General features: G+C 31.2%; 1 protein-coding gene across 1 annotated transcript; it reads left to right on the forward strand.

Moving 5' to 3' along the window:
- The first annotated feature begins 5,115 nt into the window (after nucleotides 1-5,115).
- On the forward strand, nucleotides 5,116-13,270 carry LOC106126388 (uncharacterized). The gene is made up of 7 exons (XM_013324032.1): nucleotides 5,116-5,237; nucleotides 7,971-8,207; nucleotides 11,392-11,520; nucleotides 11,824-11,938; nucleotides 12,156-12,334; nucleotides 12,736-12,801; nucleotides 13,185-13,270. The coding sequence occupies exons 1-7, from the start codon at nucleotides 5,195-5,197 to the stop codon at nucleotides 13,268-13,270; spliced, it is 855 nt and encodes a 284-aa protein (XP_013179486.1). The 5' UTR covers nucleotides 5,116-5,194.
- The last annotated feature ends 3,534 nt before the right edge of the window (nucleotides 13,271-16,804 follow it).

Raw genomic sequence — 16,804 nt, forward strand, 5'->3', positions numbered from 1 at the left:
TTATTTCGTTTCGCCTTAAAATTTATTGCCATTAAGTTCAGTGAACCGCGGCATCCGGAATACAAATTGCTTGCACCTAAGACTTTGTTATTTCTCTTATAATAGCTTCAAGCAATAGCTTGAAGCTATTATAAGAGATAAGATATCAATAGATAAGTCATTTTTTTTAATCACTGCTGGTGACATTCTACATGCATTGTTTGTCATAACAATTGATGCATTCATGTGTAAGTGGAGGGAACTATGATTTATTGACATCTGCAATTGATATATGATTGAGTATATTGTGATGTACCACTTATAGACTAACCGTGGGTTTCTGAGACGAAAATCCCCGTTTAAAGCGTATTGTCATACCTGTAATTTTGATATGTTTAAGATAACAATATGTTTTAAATGGGGATTTTTGTCTCAGAAATTCACGGTAAGATGATTGATCACAATATATACATATATATTACAGTTGTGTGATCTATAGGGAGCTGTCAAGTCATGCAATAGCCGCTTGTCTAATTTTGAGGAGTATAGTAATAATTTTATCGTATTCTTTTTCGTAGTGATATCAAGTTTCATTCATTCAGTCATTTCAGTTTTCTAATTTAGTAACCAGTTTTATCTTTTTTTTCGCATTTAGTAAAAAAAATTACTAAATGACTGTGTGAAAGAGGATATGCGTAAGAAGGGGGTAGACTCGGATATGACGGCTGATAGAGATGTATGGAGGAGTACTACATACTGTGTCGACCCTCGATAGGGATAAGGGCAGGTTGATGATGATTTAGTAAATAAATTAAACAATCAATCAATACGATGAACGTTAAAACACTGTAATCATGTATCAGTTCTGTAGAATAAAATATTTATTCTTGCACAAGCTACGTTGAACAATAATTATAACTGATGCTTCGAGGTAAATATCCTTGAGGCATCGCTTAAGGCACCACCGCTCATAACTTATGCAAATATAAGAACGGGGTTGAACGCTAGACAACCGACTACCAGTCTGCTACAACCATAATTTTACCGTTAATGGAAAATTTTACTTTCTGTTATTACAGACAATTTAAACTATCAAGAAGGCATTTATCTATTTATCTTTTGTCCGTTCGTCGATTTTACGTAGTTCGTTTTTTTATTTTACCTTTGTAAAACATACTATAGACAATTTTAGGAGCAGTACCTTCTATAGACTTTACGTTCCACAGAGTTAAAAAAAAATAAGCGCCAAGCGCATCCGAACGTACTATAAGCAAAGTAAGATATTAAACACACACATGCATTTCTTCAAAACAAGCATGTTCTTCGTTTCCTTAACTCTAAAAATAAAACCCACAAAGTAACAAAGTTCCCACATATCCTTAATATTTTGTGAAAACACTTCTTTGAAACTTGAACCCATATTTGAAGTGAACTATACGCTGAAGAAATACTTCAAGTGAACTTTCTGTTGAAAGTTTTAAAAACAAGTCAGCTTTTCGCTTCGAACAAAATTTTAATATATGTTACATACTTGATAAGAGAAGAGTTATGTAATATAAATAGTATTGTAACCGTGTTCTTTGACCATGTACAGAACATGTTTTTGTCCAAACTATTCGGTGATGCAAACTGTAGACTCGATCTAAAAATCTTTTTCGACTTATTTTAAGTATTGGAAATAGCAGTAGCGTAGTATAAAATTAAAACTTTACAATATATAAAATTGTTAACTTTCATAATGAGCAATTCCATTGCTGTTAATGTAAGCTTCCACTGCTGAAACACTCAAATGAAAACGAATCGTATTATCAGTTCTGTAAAGGTTAATGCGATGCATTCTTAAGACGACTTTTTTCTGACCCGATAGTATTCAAGACGGTATAGATTCGAGTATTTCAAATGTCCGTTACTTTTTAGTTTGCCTGATCAATGAGGGTAGCGGGCACCACGGAGTGTTACGTCTACAAACTTATTGACCATCCTTATTCATTCTAATGTAGACATAAATTGGCGACCGCCTCGTAGTTTTATTGAACTTCTAGTAGTGGTCCATTTTATTATTAAAAGGTAAACGTCTTTAGGGACATCAGGGGTGTCGATGGAGATAATTACAATAAGACACGTAATAGCCCATTACTTGTCATAAACATAATATTGAATAAAATACAAAAAAAGCACTTTAATCAGTGGAATGGCATTTTACATAAAGCCCTTTTTTCGATCAAGTCAGATATTAATTGAATTTTCAATATTCGATGAAATAATACTTTATACAAAATAATCAGTTAGATAGTAAACTAAAGGCATTTCGATTTAAACGTTAACTAGAAGCGATGTTCAGAGTAACGTCCGCTGTTCCGGACAAACCAACACGGGCACATGCACACAAAGATAAACACTCCGAAAGCATATAAGCGTAATTAAAAAAAAATATCTTGTTCTATTTTCAAAAGTGATGGGCAAGATATATCATCAGGAACGTCCGTTCTATTGTAACCGTTTAAAGTTTACATAGGTTGTCTGAATTTGAAGAGTACGTAATGTGAGATTTGGTTTGTATTCTTGAGTCATAAGGTGCTCCTACTATGAAATATTGGTTTATTTTAGTACTGATTAATTTTATTATTGTTATTAAAAAGGATATACTTTATATTTCTCTATATAAAAAAGAGTATTAGAACATTCTACCCGAATTAATTAATGAGAAAAGTTATTTCGCAGCTAATTTTTCAATTAAGATATAAATCAAAGGTTATTATAACTTTTAAATAGAATTAGGTAAATGTAAAGTTTGAATTGCCAACCCTACGACTGGCGTACGGGTCAGGGAACCGTTCAGTACATCGAGGCCGGTCAAATATTAAAACGAGATGTGAATTTCAAATTATTTCTACAAACAGAACCATTACAATAATGTATCAATCAATTAGAACGACGATCGATATATTAACATATGCTGAGTTTAGCGAGGTCCGTCCATTTCATTCACTTTCGATGCTAATGTACTTGGGAATTAAGATAAAATGTATTGGCATGAATAATGTAAAGCTTTGGACTCCTTCATTATATTCTATCGGTTCCGTCTGCCAAATGATTGTATTCATCTTTTCGTTAATGATAATGGATACAAATAAATTAATTGAAACTTTCTTAATTACAATAAATATTTTATTTTGGCATAAATTAACAAAAATAATACTTCATAAATAAATAAATATATTAATCTTATATCCTCGACTTTCGAGTGGAAGAAAATTATTAAGGAAGCCGGAATTAAAAAAAAATACTAGACTATGTGTTCTTCCAGAATATATTCTACAACGATGCCAAATTTCAGAGAGTTGCACATTCACGCAGCAGTTATGAAGATACCTTGTAATAAGCATTCATCCATCCATCCAAAAATTGTCATTTATAATATTAGTAAGACGAGTATGCATGTATTTTGGCAATGGACGCCCTCGGAAATATTCTACAAAGGTTTTCCCTTGTAATAAACATGTTAGTTTTTTGTTAGAATTGCTACAACTGTCACAGGGTTGACGTTTTGCTTGTTATTTGAAATCTTAAAAGTTTGTTTTTGTATCACATTGGGACAGAGCCAATGTTACGTTTGTTACGGTTTGTTATGTTACGGAATGTGTCTGCTAGATTTCAATTATATTCACAAGAACTAAAGTAGAAATTAATTATATTTCTTTTTACAATAAACTACTTCTACTAATAAATTGTAAACAAAAATTACCTCTTGATAATTGGGTGATTTAGTACAACACATCCACACTAATGTTTCAATAACTTTCTTAAGTAATCTTACTAATTCTTACTTTCTTACTAATATTATAGATGAATGTATGGATGGATGTTTGTTACATGGTATTTTCGGAAAGGCAAAACAGATCTTGATGAAATTTAGCACAGATGTAGAACATAGTCTGTAAGAACACATAGACTACTTTTTAAGTTTTTTTGTAATTTCACACGGACGTAGTCGCGAGCGACAGCTAGTGATTTATAAATTTTGGGTGTAGCCACTTATCCTTTCTATATTATAAAGAAATAACTATCTATGTATCACATCACTTTAATAGAAGTTACTATAACACTGCTATGATTTCATTAAATAAGAAAACATATATTAATTTGTTTTGTTTACATTTTGTGTGTACTCAAGCATTATTAAATAACTGAGATTGTGAATATGCCGAGATAGCAAAACCTTTATTGACTTAGGCCTGATATACACGGACCGTATCAAAAAATAGGTCTCAAGTTGTCGGTATGAGGGCAATCAAAAGTTTATGTTCAGCATACACTGAAAACAATTTGTAGTCGCCGTTAATAAATGTTGCCAGATTAACCGCTTGTAGTAGTCTATACCTTAAAGCAGTCCGTATATGCTGGATGTTACATAGTGACGGGGGAGTTATATTTTTTTAATATGATTAGTTATTATTTATAGGTAAGCATTTTTATAGATACAATAATTCATTTGTTTTGTCTAATTAATTCGGATGAAATTGTAGCTGAAGCAGAATTCATAATATATGTTACGTGAAATATTTCTATCGCTTTCCGATGTTGTTGTGTTAATACCGTCCAGTGGTCAATCCTCTTAAATTTGTTTATGAAAAGCATATCCAAAGAATAAAGAGATTATTGAAGTTGGCAAAGCACCAAAATGGGCAGCAACCCCGAATTCTATTGGCAAGAAAAAATGCTGGCGCTATCTGGTTTTATTTAGGACATCCATTCATGGTGCTGACATAGTGTGGCGCAAACTTCAGTTATTGCCAGTTCGAGAGGCGGTTTTAATAAATTTGCAATTTTAAAATTGGAATTAAATTTTTTCAACTCTAACGCTGAAATACAAATGCTGGCTTTAGCTAAAATAAAACGGAAATTATAAAAAGGAAGTAATACTCTGTGCTCTTTATACGAGAAAATTACATTCATTACTTATATCCGCGAGTTGTTTGTTCACGAGAAGTTCTTTGTAACATTGGTAATTACGGTTTTAGAATTGCCGTAGTCGAAGCTTTTGAAGTAAATCAACAGGCAAACCGAAGTACGCATGCGTGTCGCACGGACTTTTTCTATCGCCACAAACTTTTCAGTTCTCGCGCCCTAACAGTGTCGAGTGGACCTCCTCAACATACGACCTCTTTACAAAGACTTTCGTAACATCAACACGTGACAAGTTATGTAGTACACAATGGATCATACAAGATACATCGTTCTTCTAATATTATCTTCAAGTTTGTATTATTTCTTACCTACACTACTACTTATAATAATAAATTTTTGCTTTAACTTGCGTGTTAAAACTTTTGCCGGCAGTACGAGTATGTAATTTTCTTGTCAACCTTCATTTAGAATTTTCTTTATAATAGTGACTTGCTTTTAGTAAAGTTACACATTTTGTGGAACTTTCAGGTCATATAATTGACGATAATTATATTCTCAAATAACACTTTCTTTGTATTAACTTATTGGAACCTTACCATATAAAAAAAATACATAAAAATGTATAAAATTTAAACTAAGCACGCTGATGAATGCGATTAGCTAACTAATATTACTGTGAATAAGGTTACAAATTCACTTGTCATATCAAAAATTTTGAAGTAGATTTTTCCAGAAATACTTTACTACACTTTAAGATAATTTAAAAAGATTTTTTTACCTATGTTATACTTTAATGGGTAGGTAATTGAAAGGCAGCTACCATATATAAAAAAGCTTTTAACTTATAAAACAGCTTCAAAGTCTCTTTAACTAGATAATATTAAAAAAATTCTAAAGTTTTTCTTCTACTTTGTAAAAGACTGAAGCAAATCAGATAAAAGGGAACTTGTAGAGTGTTGGGTGTTCGATTAAGCCAGTAACAAATAGTATTCAATAAATAATAATCTTTGCAATACCTTGCTTCCAATATTCGTAAAAGCGCCCAGTTGTCTAGGTGGCTATGTTGGCGTACTCTGGTTATAAAGAACATGCATTATTCATATGCCATTTGCAAGATAACTTACCAAAACAATGCTCTTAGTGCTACATTTATTATCATTTTGTTTACTCCATATTTTGTTTTATTTGTTTTAATAACGCACATAATTCAATGCAGTTTAAAATTGACGGTACAATTTTTAAATTAATACATTACAGTTAATTTTTTTTTAAGATTATTTTAAAAGTATGATCCAGTAGACACCTACAGACTTAGGCTACGTCGTAAGACCCTAGTGGCTTGCATTCTAGCTACTTACTAGGATACAGGGTTGAAGCACTAATAGGGAACGAGACTATTAATATAATGAATTGAAAACATAACACACTAGAAAAGCAGATACTGATTTTAATTAGTATACATCAAAGTTAGTTTTTATAATGATTTTTGTTATAACCTTGAAAATTACACTTACATTATTTTTTGCATTAAATATACACGAAATTTTACCAACTTAAATGTAAGTTAACTTTAGTAATTATGTAGTTAATAAGAGGAAAATATGAAGTTATTTAGTCCGTTATGTTTTAATATAAACACATTTGTGTGTAAGCTTTCTCATTACAATTTCCCTAACACACCTTACGCAGTAACGGGCATTATGTACCTCTGGGTTTACCTTCACAATGCTAGAAACAGTTTCATTATGAACTTAAGTATAACCATGTACGCTTTTAATATCATATTATGCGCCTTATATTCTATATACAGGGTGATAAAAAACGTTAGTATTATTTCTTAGTATTATGACTTACATTATAGTTAATAGTTCTTTTCCTTCTTAAGACACCTTTTATTTTACAGATACAATTTTTACTCGCCGTTTATTATTTTGTATAGTTGTATATTTTAATAATATGTGTATCATTGTATTATAGCATTGTTAAAATTTTATAAATATCAAGTTTCATAATTACTATAACAATCAATATTCATATTACATATTTCGTGGTATTTTTAGAAAAAAAATTATTTAACAATTTTATTTAGCTTAATGTTATAATACATTATTAATATGGAATGTTTCTTAGAAGCTAAATAAATAAAATAATACAGCACTTTATGTGTGTCGACAAACAACAAATTGTATCTTCGTAGCGTGGAATATGTCACCAAGATATTATTATTACATTTTCTATTATCCAGAGCTATTGTTACGTTTACATTAGTTCTTTTTCAATTGCGGAACCTCTTGTTTGCTTCATACAATGAATTCCTAGAAATATAACAAGCACTGAATAGGATGTTAAATACTTAAATATACTCGTACTTTTAACTTGCTATACGAAATTTTGTTCCATTTGGAATTTTCCTCTAGAAAACAAATAAATTTTATAGAAATAAACCGGTCTTAAACATTTAAAGCGGTCGTAGATTTAACCCTTTATTCTAATTTTTTTTATTGAGGTATTAAATAAATACAAAGTTTTATATTAAATAGAAAATTTAGTGAATGAGAAAATAATTTAAAGAGTTTTCTCGACAATATTTTGTTGTATAAAACTTTAGTAAATAGCCATCGCTAGTTTTAATTGCAATTGACCTACTGCTTGATGGGGAGTTAGAAATTTGTTGTTAATAATTTTTCATATTTATTGAATTCCTTTTATAATAACTCAGTCTTTAATTAATAAAGTTTGCTTAACAATTGCTTATAATTTTAGAAAAAAATAAACTTCGTTTCAACTTTATTAAATCACGACTTTATTATTATTTTCATCATAAAGATATAACATTAAATAACAATATTATATGAGTAAATAGACATTGCAAAATTTCTAGTTTACAATATGTGAATATTTATTTGATGCAAAGAATTTTGCACAAAAACATAAACGCACATAACATGATGTACACACATAAACGTTACATATTTGTATTTGAATGCCTAGAATCTAGAATATTAATAATATAATAATATGGTGGTAATACAGTAAATATCAATGTGTCTTAACATATTTTTATAATCAAATATATATTTTAGAATGTGTTGGGGTTAATATTAGAAATATCGTGGTACCAGCATTGGTGGAAGTTGGTACCCAATCAGTGATACTTGACTGTCAGTACAGCATCGACGAGATGTCTCCGAAGGTCGGCCTAGTGATGAAGTGGTTCTTTAACGGATCTTCAGGCCTCGTTTATCAGTGGATACCGCCTATGCGACCACAAGTTATTGGACTTCTTAAAGGCAAAGTTGATTTAGACTTTAAAATCTCGGGTAAGTAGTCTTGTATTTTTTTTACAAAAATACACTAATATACAATTAATCTTTTGATCATTTTATGTATATTTTTTTACATAACACATCAAAATTAACGTCAAAATAATACTTATGATTTTTTTATATATTTCCTTATTTAACGATTATATACTACAAATAAATGAACCGTTTAAAATAGAAGCGTAAAAGATATCTTCTAATTGTACAGCGATGTCCTACAACTGTCAACTAGAAACTGTCTTATAAAGGATTTACTTTTCCGAACTTTTTACTCCGTTTGCGAACTAAGTTTGTTGGCTACGATTCCACTGTATATAAATTTAACATATTTTAATTGTATTTTGTTCATTGTTTAAATTTAAAGTCGATAAATTCTTTACTTAAAATTCTCGACACGCCAATAATCTAATGGTTAAAACGACATTTGATCACGGGTTCGTGGATTTGAATCACAACATTCTATTGTCGTAGACCATACCCTTGACAGGAAAAAACAAGCATAATACTCTATAGATAAACTGATAATATTGTATAAAAAATTGGACTTGCCATGGGTTTCTGAGACCAAAATTTCTGTTTAAAACTATTATATATTGCCACTATCTTGTCAAAGATAAGAAAAATACAGGTATGACAATATATTTTAGACTGACATTTTGGTCTCAGAAACCCAAGGTTTAGAGTGCATTTAGTAATTTTCAGAATAAAAATTTCTAAATATTTACAACGTATGTCCGACATAGTTATAACCTGTTCTTTTTTGGCATCAAAATACGTAGACACTATTGTTCGACGTACAAAAGACCAAGTAGTAGTAATATCATAAAATTTACTTTATTTTGGACAGTCATTGCCAAGACTATCAAAGCAAGTTATGATTACTTTGATACAAAGATTTTTCAAAATGCTCGGCTCTTTATTCAGTTTGATAAGATTAAGCAAAAAGCCTCTTAGTTCTTTTAAGACGAATTTATTATTAACATCATGTTACTTATATTATCTCTCTTAAGATGTTTGCTTCGGTAATGGAATATTTTACTTTGATGGATTTTTCTTAATGTATGATGTTTAATTTTATAATTTTACATTTTAAGGTGGCAACTTCTTCTTAGCCAAAATAAACACTACTCAACTGTGATATGTCGTTAGTTAACTTTTAACGCGTAATGTAAATAACTTATGAATGGTGGTTATAATCCTTTATAAAGAAAAAAATTTTCATTAGAATACGCGTATAAATTTAAGAATCAAAAATAGCAAAAATTTACTTTCACAGTAATGTCTTAAAAAACCAGAATGAATTATACTATCGGAACCCCGACTTTCTCGTGTAAGTCAGAGTTTTTCTATTCGACTTAACGATAACGAAGTTAAATGGTTTAAAGTGCATTCTAAGGTCCTTCGTACACAACACAACTTAAATCTTCGAATAACGAGTTTAGTCGCTAAGCGACTAACACTTTACAATGACGTAGAAGTTTAGACATACGACTTCATTTCAATCTAACATCGACAAAGATAGTCGCTCGTAACCTCGCGTCGACGATTCAACATTGTGTGTACGGAGAACGCGCACCGCGACTCTAGCATCGCAACGATACAATATTAGTTTCGACGATTTACGTTACCCTGTGTACGAAGAGCCTAAAGCTCAAAAGTGATCCGTTACAAAGCTAGCATTCAAATCGACCGATGCTCCTTTGTTTTACCACTGCTAAAAAATTATAGTAGTCACGTACTAAAATTAGCTCATCTTTATTCCGCGTTAGAACGTTATCACCAGAAACCGATGCCTAATGCCGTATTTCTAATTAAATAAAAACACTAACCGTTGGTTTCTGAGTCTAATATCCATATTGTCATTGTCTTTAGCAAAACTGAGATAGCAATATGTTTTACCCGGGGATTTTGGTGTCAGAAACCCACAGTAAGTAATACTGATATGTACATGAATCTCTAATCTACTCTATACATTCCTTATTCAAATCATGTAAAACTACAGTCTTGTTTGAGCGTGAATTATGGTAATTGTTAAATTTGAATATTATATTACGCTTCAAAAATAACAATGTAAACTTACAACTTGCAAGAGCTCAATTCAATATGTAAGTTTATATGTTCCGTTTGTAAATAGTTCGTCCATTACAAAGGTTCAGTTGGTGGCGCAGTTTGCCAGCCTCTTGAGCTGTGCGACGGCGACAAGCGCATGCCTTCCAGTTACGTCTGTACGAAGGGGAATTCTTAATTTAAAAGATTCAAAGATATGCGCTATGGAGCGAATAATGCAGTCGAACAAAGCATACATGCACATTTAACTCAAATCTCTAAAGAGATGAAAGTGAATAAAACATTTTATGGTGTTAAAAATTCTATCTTTGGTATTTACTAATCTTACTAACATTTTAAATGCGAATGTTTTGACGGATGGATTTTTAATAGAAGGTATCTCCGGAACGGCTGCATGGATCTTGCTGAAATTTCGCATTGATGTAGAACACAATCTAGAATCTAGAGGAACACATAGGCCACTAATTAAGTGTTTATTTTTAATTCCACGTTCAAGTCGCGAGCAACAGTTGGTTAAAAGGGCAGGGCAGCGCCTATAATAGGGTATATGAAATACATTAGAAATTAAGAAAGTATTCAATTTTTTGGAAATGATTCACCAAACAATCAACAAAGTAAATGTGTTAAAACTTAAGTTATTAGAACATTATTGTTGTAGTAATTTGGTTTATTAAAAGAAAAAAAAACTTTCACATCTTATACAAGGGTTGGACCTAATACCGATTGACCTTAGGACGTGATTTATAGTTTTTGTTATAATATAGCGTAAGGAAAACAAATATTAGAGCAAAGCCTAAAATCACGAAAGGTACCTATGGAGTGAGTTACCCTGTTTTTTACCGCGGCTTGCAATATGTCGCCGCTATAAAGTCCTTTCCCAATATTTTTACATAAAAATAAAATGTTACATGGAAGTTTCGTTTTAAAGAGTTTCTCTTTAAAACGAAACGAGTTTATAAAATTTAACTCAAGAGTATTTTACGGTAAATTACTTAAGGAAAAAAAATGCCTGTTTTATTTAAGGACAAACTTTTGTTACCTACAGCAATCAAAGGCTGACTTCTAATAAATAAAACGATTAAAAATACAACAAAATATATTTATCTATTTTCAGATGATCCCTTACAAGCGTATAGAGCAATAAAAATACGGAATCCGACGACAGATTTGAGCGGAAACTACACTTGCGTCGTCTCGACGTTCTTAGAAGAGGATCGGCAAACGAGGACAATGCTTGTATACAGTAAGATAACTAGAACGAAACATTTTATAAAATAGTACGAGACAGTATGGCCTTTAAACTATTTATTGTTATCTTAAAAACACACAACTTATTATGTTGGGTTTCTGAGACCAAAATCCCCGTTTAAAACATATTGTTCTCTGTTTTGTCAAAGTTAATGACAGCGTTGATGATATTTTTATACAGACATTTTAGTGTCAGAAACCAATTGTTAGATATTTTATTTAATAGATCTTTAGTCGTATATATCTAACTAGATTAATACCTTCATTGAAATAAATAAATCTTTGAATACTTTCGCAGGTCCAGCACAAAATTTTCGTTTCGTCCAAGAAAAGAAATACGTTTTCCTAGTCTCGTTAATTTGTTCTGCTCAGAATATGTATCCTAAACCTGTAATATCCATACTAGCAAATGGGTGAGTTGTTTCGCTAAAAGAACAATGATTAAATTAAAATACAACCCGTGTAATATAACAGAGACAGACCTATTCTCTACTTGTAAGTTTCGTCCCAACACTTGCATTAAACACTTTTCTCACTCTCTAACAAATGAAAGAGAGACAAGTATATTTTTGTTAACATGTGTTGCAGTTCTCGATCAAGTAACAAAATTCACAATAACTTTTTTTACAGTGTACCATTAAAACAAACTGTGACAGAAATGAAGATGGACTCGTGGGGTCTTTACTCTGTGACTTCAACAGCCGTGGTACACGACGATGACGTCACCTCGCCGCTAGAAGAATTCGTATGTGAACTGTCTTTGCCTCCAGCTAATTATACAATTAATAGAACTACAATATATTATCCCGGTAAGTACCATAAAGTATTGTTTTTGTATGACCAAGTAAGAATTACTAAAATATTTTTAAATAATTAGTGTTAAGTTAGTTGTTAGTGTCTTATATAAAAATAGCTAAAATACTCACGCATGTTCGTCCGGTGGTAACCGACTAGTTTCGAGCCCATCGGGGGCTCTTCTTGACGGTGAATAGGACTGGTATTATTTCGCGAACGGGCCCGTCGCTAACTGATGAAGGGCCACCGATGGGCTCGAAACTAGTCGATGCCGCCACCGGACGATCATATGTGCATGTTTTAGCCGTTTTTATATAAGGTTATGATAATGTGTCACGAATGTTTGAATAATTTAATAGTTAGTGTCTGATGAATTGTAACATAAATAATTATTAATAAGACAATTGTTTCACAGGATTAATGCCAACCACGTATATCGCCACATTTGAGGTCAATAAACCACAAGAACGATTATCAAATGGTAAGTTGCAATATCGCTTATGCAAAATATAAAAAAAACATTTACATAAACTTCATGAAACAAGGTATTGAAAAAAAACGTGTTTTCATAATTGCTTAATCTATGCAATGAATAATTAAATTTAGATTTTACGCTACACTAGCTGTCGCCCGCGAATCTGTACGGGCGGAATTAAAAAAATAATTGCTACTAATTATTTTTTTAATTCCGCCCGTACAGATACTGTGTGATCTTCCAGACTACGTATATGCCAAATTTCATCGAGATCCGTTCAGCCGTTCTGAATATACCTTCAACATCCATCCATCCGAATTTATAATATTAGTAAGAAGTTAGATTTAGTTGTGTTTGAATTTAAATAACATTGATGTAAATTGTTTTAGACTCGGGGGCATCGAACTCTACAAGCAACGTATTTGCAATAATGTTCTTAATTCTCGTCTTAATGTATAAATATATAGATATATAAGTAATAATACATGTTATAGTAAAATTACATCTTTACATAACGTAAAATAAATATCTAATTTTGTAAAAAAATATATAATTTTTCATGAAACCGATTTGTTGTAGAGTTCCGTTTTACATTGTATAAACGTTTGTTCATTGAATCCATTTGTTTTCTTTATATTATAGATTCACGAATATTTCTATCAATATTTTTGTTACATCTCTTGAACGTTTTTGATTTATTATTTTGCCAAATTTATTTAGCTTATTTTATCTTTTAGTGAATAATAAATGAAACTGTGATAAAATATTTTTTCAAATTATTTTATTATATTAATTTTGTACTTATTATTATGGCGTTTTTTATTTTCTTTTGCCGCTTAATTAATTATTATTAACTATAAATTAAACAATTAAATTGAATGGTATTTTAATTAATTGAAATGTTTTGATAAAAATAATAAATTTTGTATGTTGAAAAATTGTTTCATTCATATTACCGTCATCAATATTTAGGCCACCAGGTGGAAAATTGACACAGTTTTTTTTCTTTTTAATAAAAAAACACACACACACATTAAAGCAAACATTAGTATCTATAACATATGCTACTGTCGGATCTTATATTGAATATTCACTTTTTATGCATTACTTTTTTTACATCTTATTTTGTCGTCAAAATTTCAACACAAAGATAATACACCGGTATATTTTTCTTAAAGCCTTTAGTATGTTAAACAAGTAAAACGAAGCATTAATGTATTTAGTAAAAAGGAAACTAAATGCGACGGAATACTTCATATTCCCCTAAACAAATATGATGCTTTAGAATTTGAATTATAGCTCTAGAATTTTTCCTTAAATAAACCAACGGAGGTAATTCTATTTTATAAAAGATTTTATCAAAAAAGCTTTTAGGAAAACTCTAAATAGCGGTATGTTTTATGATATGAGCACTCTCGAATTATACGTAAGACTAAAAGGTAATGTATTCGCAGGACACACGTATATGTAAATACTAACTGCCAGCCGCGACTCCGTCTGCGCGGAATTAAAAAAATATTGATAAGTGGCCTATGTGTTCTTCCAGACTTTGTTTTACATCTATGCGAAATTTCAGCGAGACCCATTGAGCCGTTTCGGAGATACCTTCAAACAAACATCAATTAATCTATACATACATCAACACTATCCATTCATCTAAACATTCGCATTTATAATATTAATAAGATTAGTAAAATAGTAATGTAAATTACCATCTTACGTCCCCATTGATTGACTTGGAGCCTATCTTAAGTAAGGGGTGTCTAGGTCTTAATCAACCACGCTGGACCACTGCGAGTTGATTAACTTTCACACATATCTTTGAACTTCGTCGCAGATATGTATATGCAGGTTGCATCACGATGTTTTCCTTTACTTTAAAAATTAAAAATGTATTGGAAAAAACTCGGCAAACAATGTTAATAGTTACCGTTTGTTACCAACAAGATTATAAACAAAAATATAACACGGATGTTACTATTTATTAGCCTGCATTCCGTTAACGGCTATAACATTCATGTTTAATGTAATACACTTATTTTCTTTGTTGGAATCAAGCCAAATTATGCCACTTTCATTTTTTCTTACTTTAACCATTTAATTGATTTATAACTATGCGTTTTCCGACCAGATAGAAAGAAATATGCAATATCATTCAAGAAAATTTCAACTACTAAACTTATTGTTTGGTCGCAGCGTTAAACATAATACAGTAAAACTCATCCCTCTATCTACTTGCCCTTACTTTTACGGAGGGTTGGCATAGTATGTTCTACTCCATACATCTCTGACAGCCGTCATATCTGAATTCACTCCCTTCTGACGCATATCCTCTTTCACACAATCTATTCATACTTTCTTTGGTCTTCCTCTATCTTTGTAGCCATCCACTTTCAATCTAATCATTTATTTGTTTATGTAATACAATAAAAAGAAAAGTAAAAACATGTTAAATAACCTAAGTAAAGATTCATTGCTAACTTATCTTTTTTGTGAACGTTATAGAGTCTTATGTAAAAAAGGTGAGAGGATTTGAGTAATCTTATTTATGCTTACGAGAGAAGGAGAGAACATTTAACAACAGTTCAAGATTTTCTTTCGTTCCCAGAGAAATACGAGTATATAGTTTTTAGTAAATTGTTTTGTTTACACGTTGAAATCCTCAAAGCGGATAAATGAATTTTAATGGTATGTGTCATTTTATTTGGACAATTGCCAATTGTAGTTAGCATGAAAACGCTGTGGAAAGAAATTTATAGTGTTTTATGTCTAAGTTTAAAAATTCACGTCCCCACCGAGGGGCTCGAAGCCTATCTTAAGTTACGGGTGACTAGGCCATAGTCAACCACGCTGGCCAAGTGCGGGTTGGTTGACTTCACACATATCTTTGAATTTCTTCTCAGATATGTGCAGGTTGCATCACGATGTTTTCCTTCACCGTAAAAACGTCGGATAAATGTACACATATACATCGGAAATAGAAAAACACATTGGTACATAGCGGGATTCGAACCCATGACCTGCAGATTGCAAGTCAAGTACTTGACGCCTGAGCCACCTCCGCTTAAGTTTAAAAATTAAGTTTAGCAATTAACTGAAATCTGGTGTATTCTTTATCCATCAACATTTCCTATCAGGTTGAGAAGCCACGTCAAACCTTACATTATTAGCATATACATATACAGTATCACAAGTTTAATATAAGACGTTGTAATATATGATAATGAAAGCATAATCATAGCAACAGATATTTAGGAAATCTGTAAACATTATCCTGTTAATGAAAAGTCAATATTTTTTTCGCTCAATGAATCGTAAAATTACTTCGTATCCTTAGCGACATTATAATTGGAAACGTATAATAACAACAATTTCTCCTTTTTCGATAAAATGGTTATTGCGACTTCAAAAGACGAAGCCACAAAAGCTCTGCTAAAGATTATATTTGTACAAAATGAGTATTATTACTTTCATTATTGTTGTTTGTGTACAATAAGAAAAATGATAAATTTGTATTAAGAAAAAAATATCATCGTCTTATAAAGTAGCTTGCTTAGATAAAGCTTTAAAAAGGTATATAGAGACAAGTAATAAAGACAGGTATTAACAGTGGTAGACGCCAGCAATAACAACATCACTGGCACGAATGTTTCGGCTCGAGAAAGACGTAATACTAAGATCATACAGAAGACAGGCGTGAAGTGGCAACGCATCTACAATTGTGGATGTCTATGAGCCGGTTGCTCATTTGCAACTTTGATAAAAAGTAGAGACCAATAAATAATACGATACGCCCTTACTCAACAATTTAGTACGTGTGCCACCGCTTTATTAAGCAATCAACATCATCGTTACAACGACTAAACTGCTTTAAATTTTCTAACTGACCTGTCAAATTAATGTTAACGCGAATATTTATATTTAAAGTATAGTATATTTTCATTATATGCAATAAATGTATTTTATTTATTGTTCATAATTTGCATTAAACGAGGTTCACCAGATTCAT

This window comes from Papilio xuthus, unplaced genomic scaffold (assembly GCF_000836235.2).
Source record: "Papilio xuthus unplaced genomic scaffold, Pxut_1.1 DF828952.1, whole genome shotgun sequence".
Taxonomy (NCBI): Eukaryota; Metazoa; Arthropoda; class Insecta; order Lepidoptera; family Papilionidae; genus Papilio; species Papilio xuthus.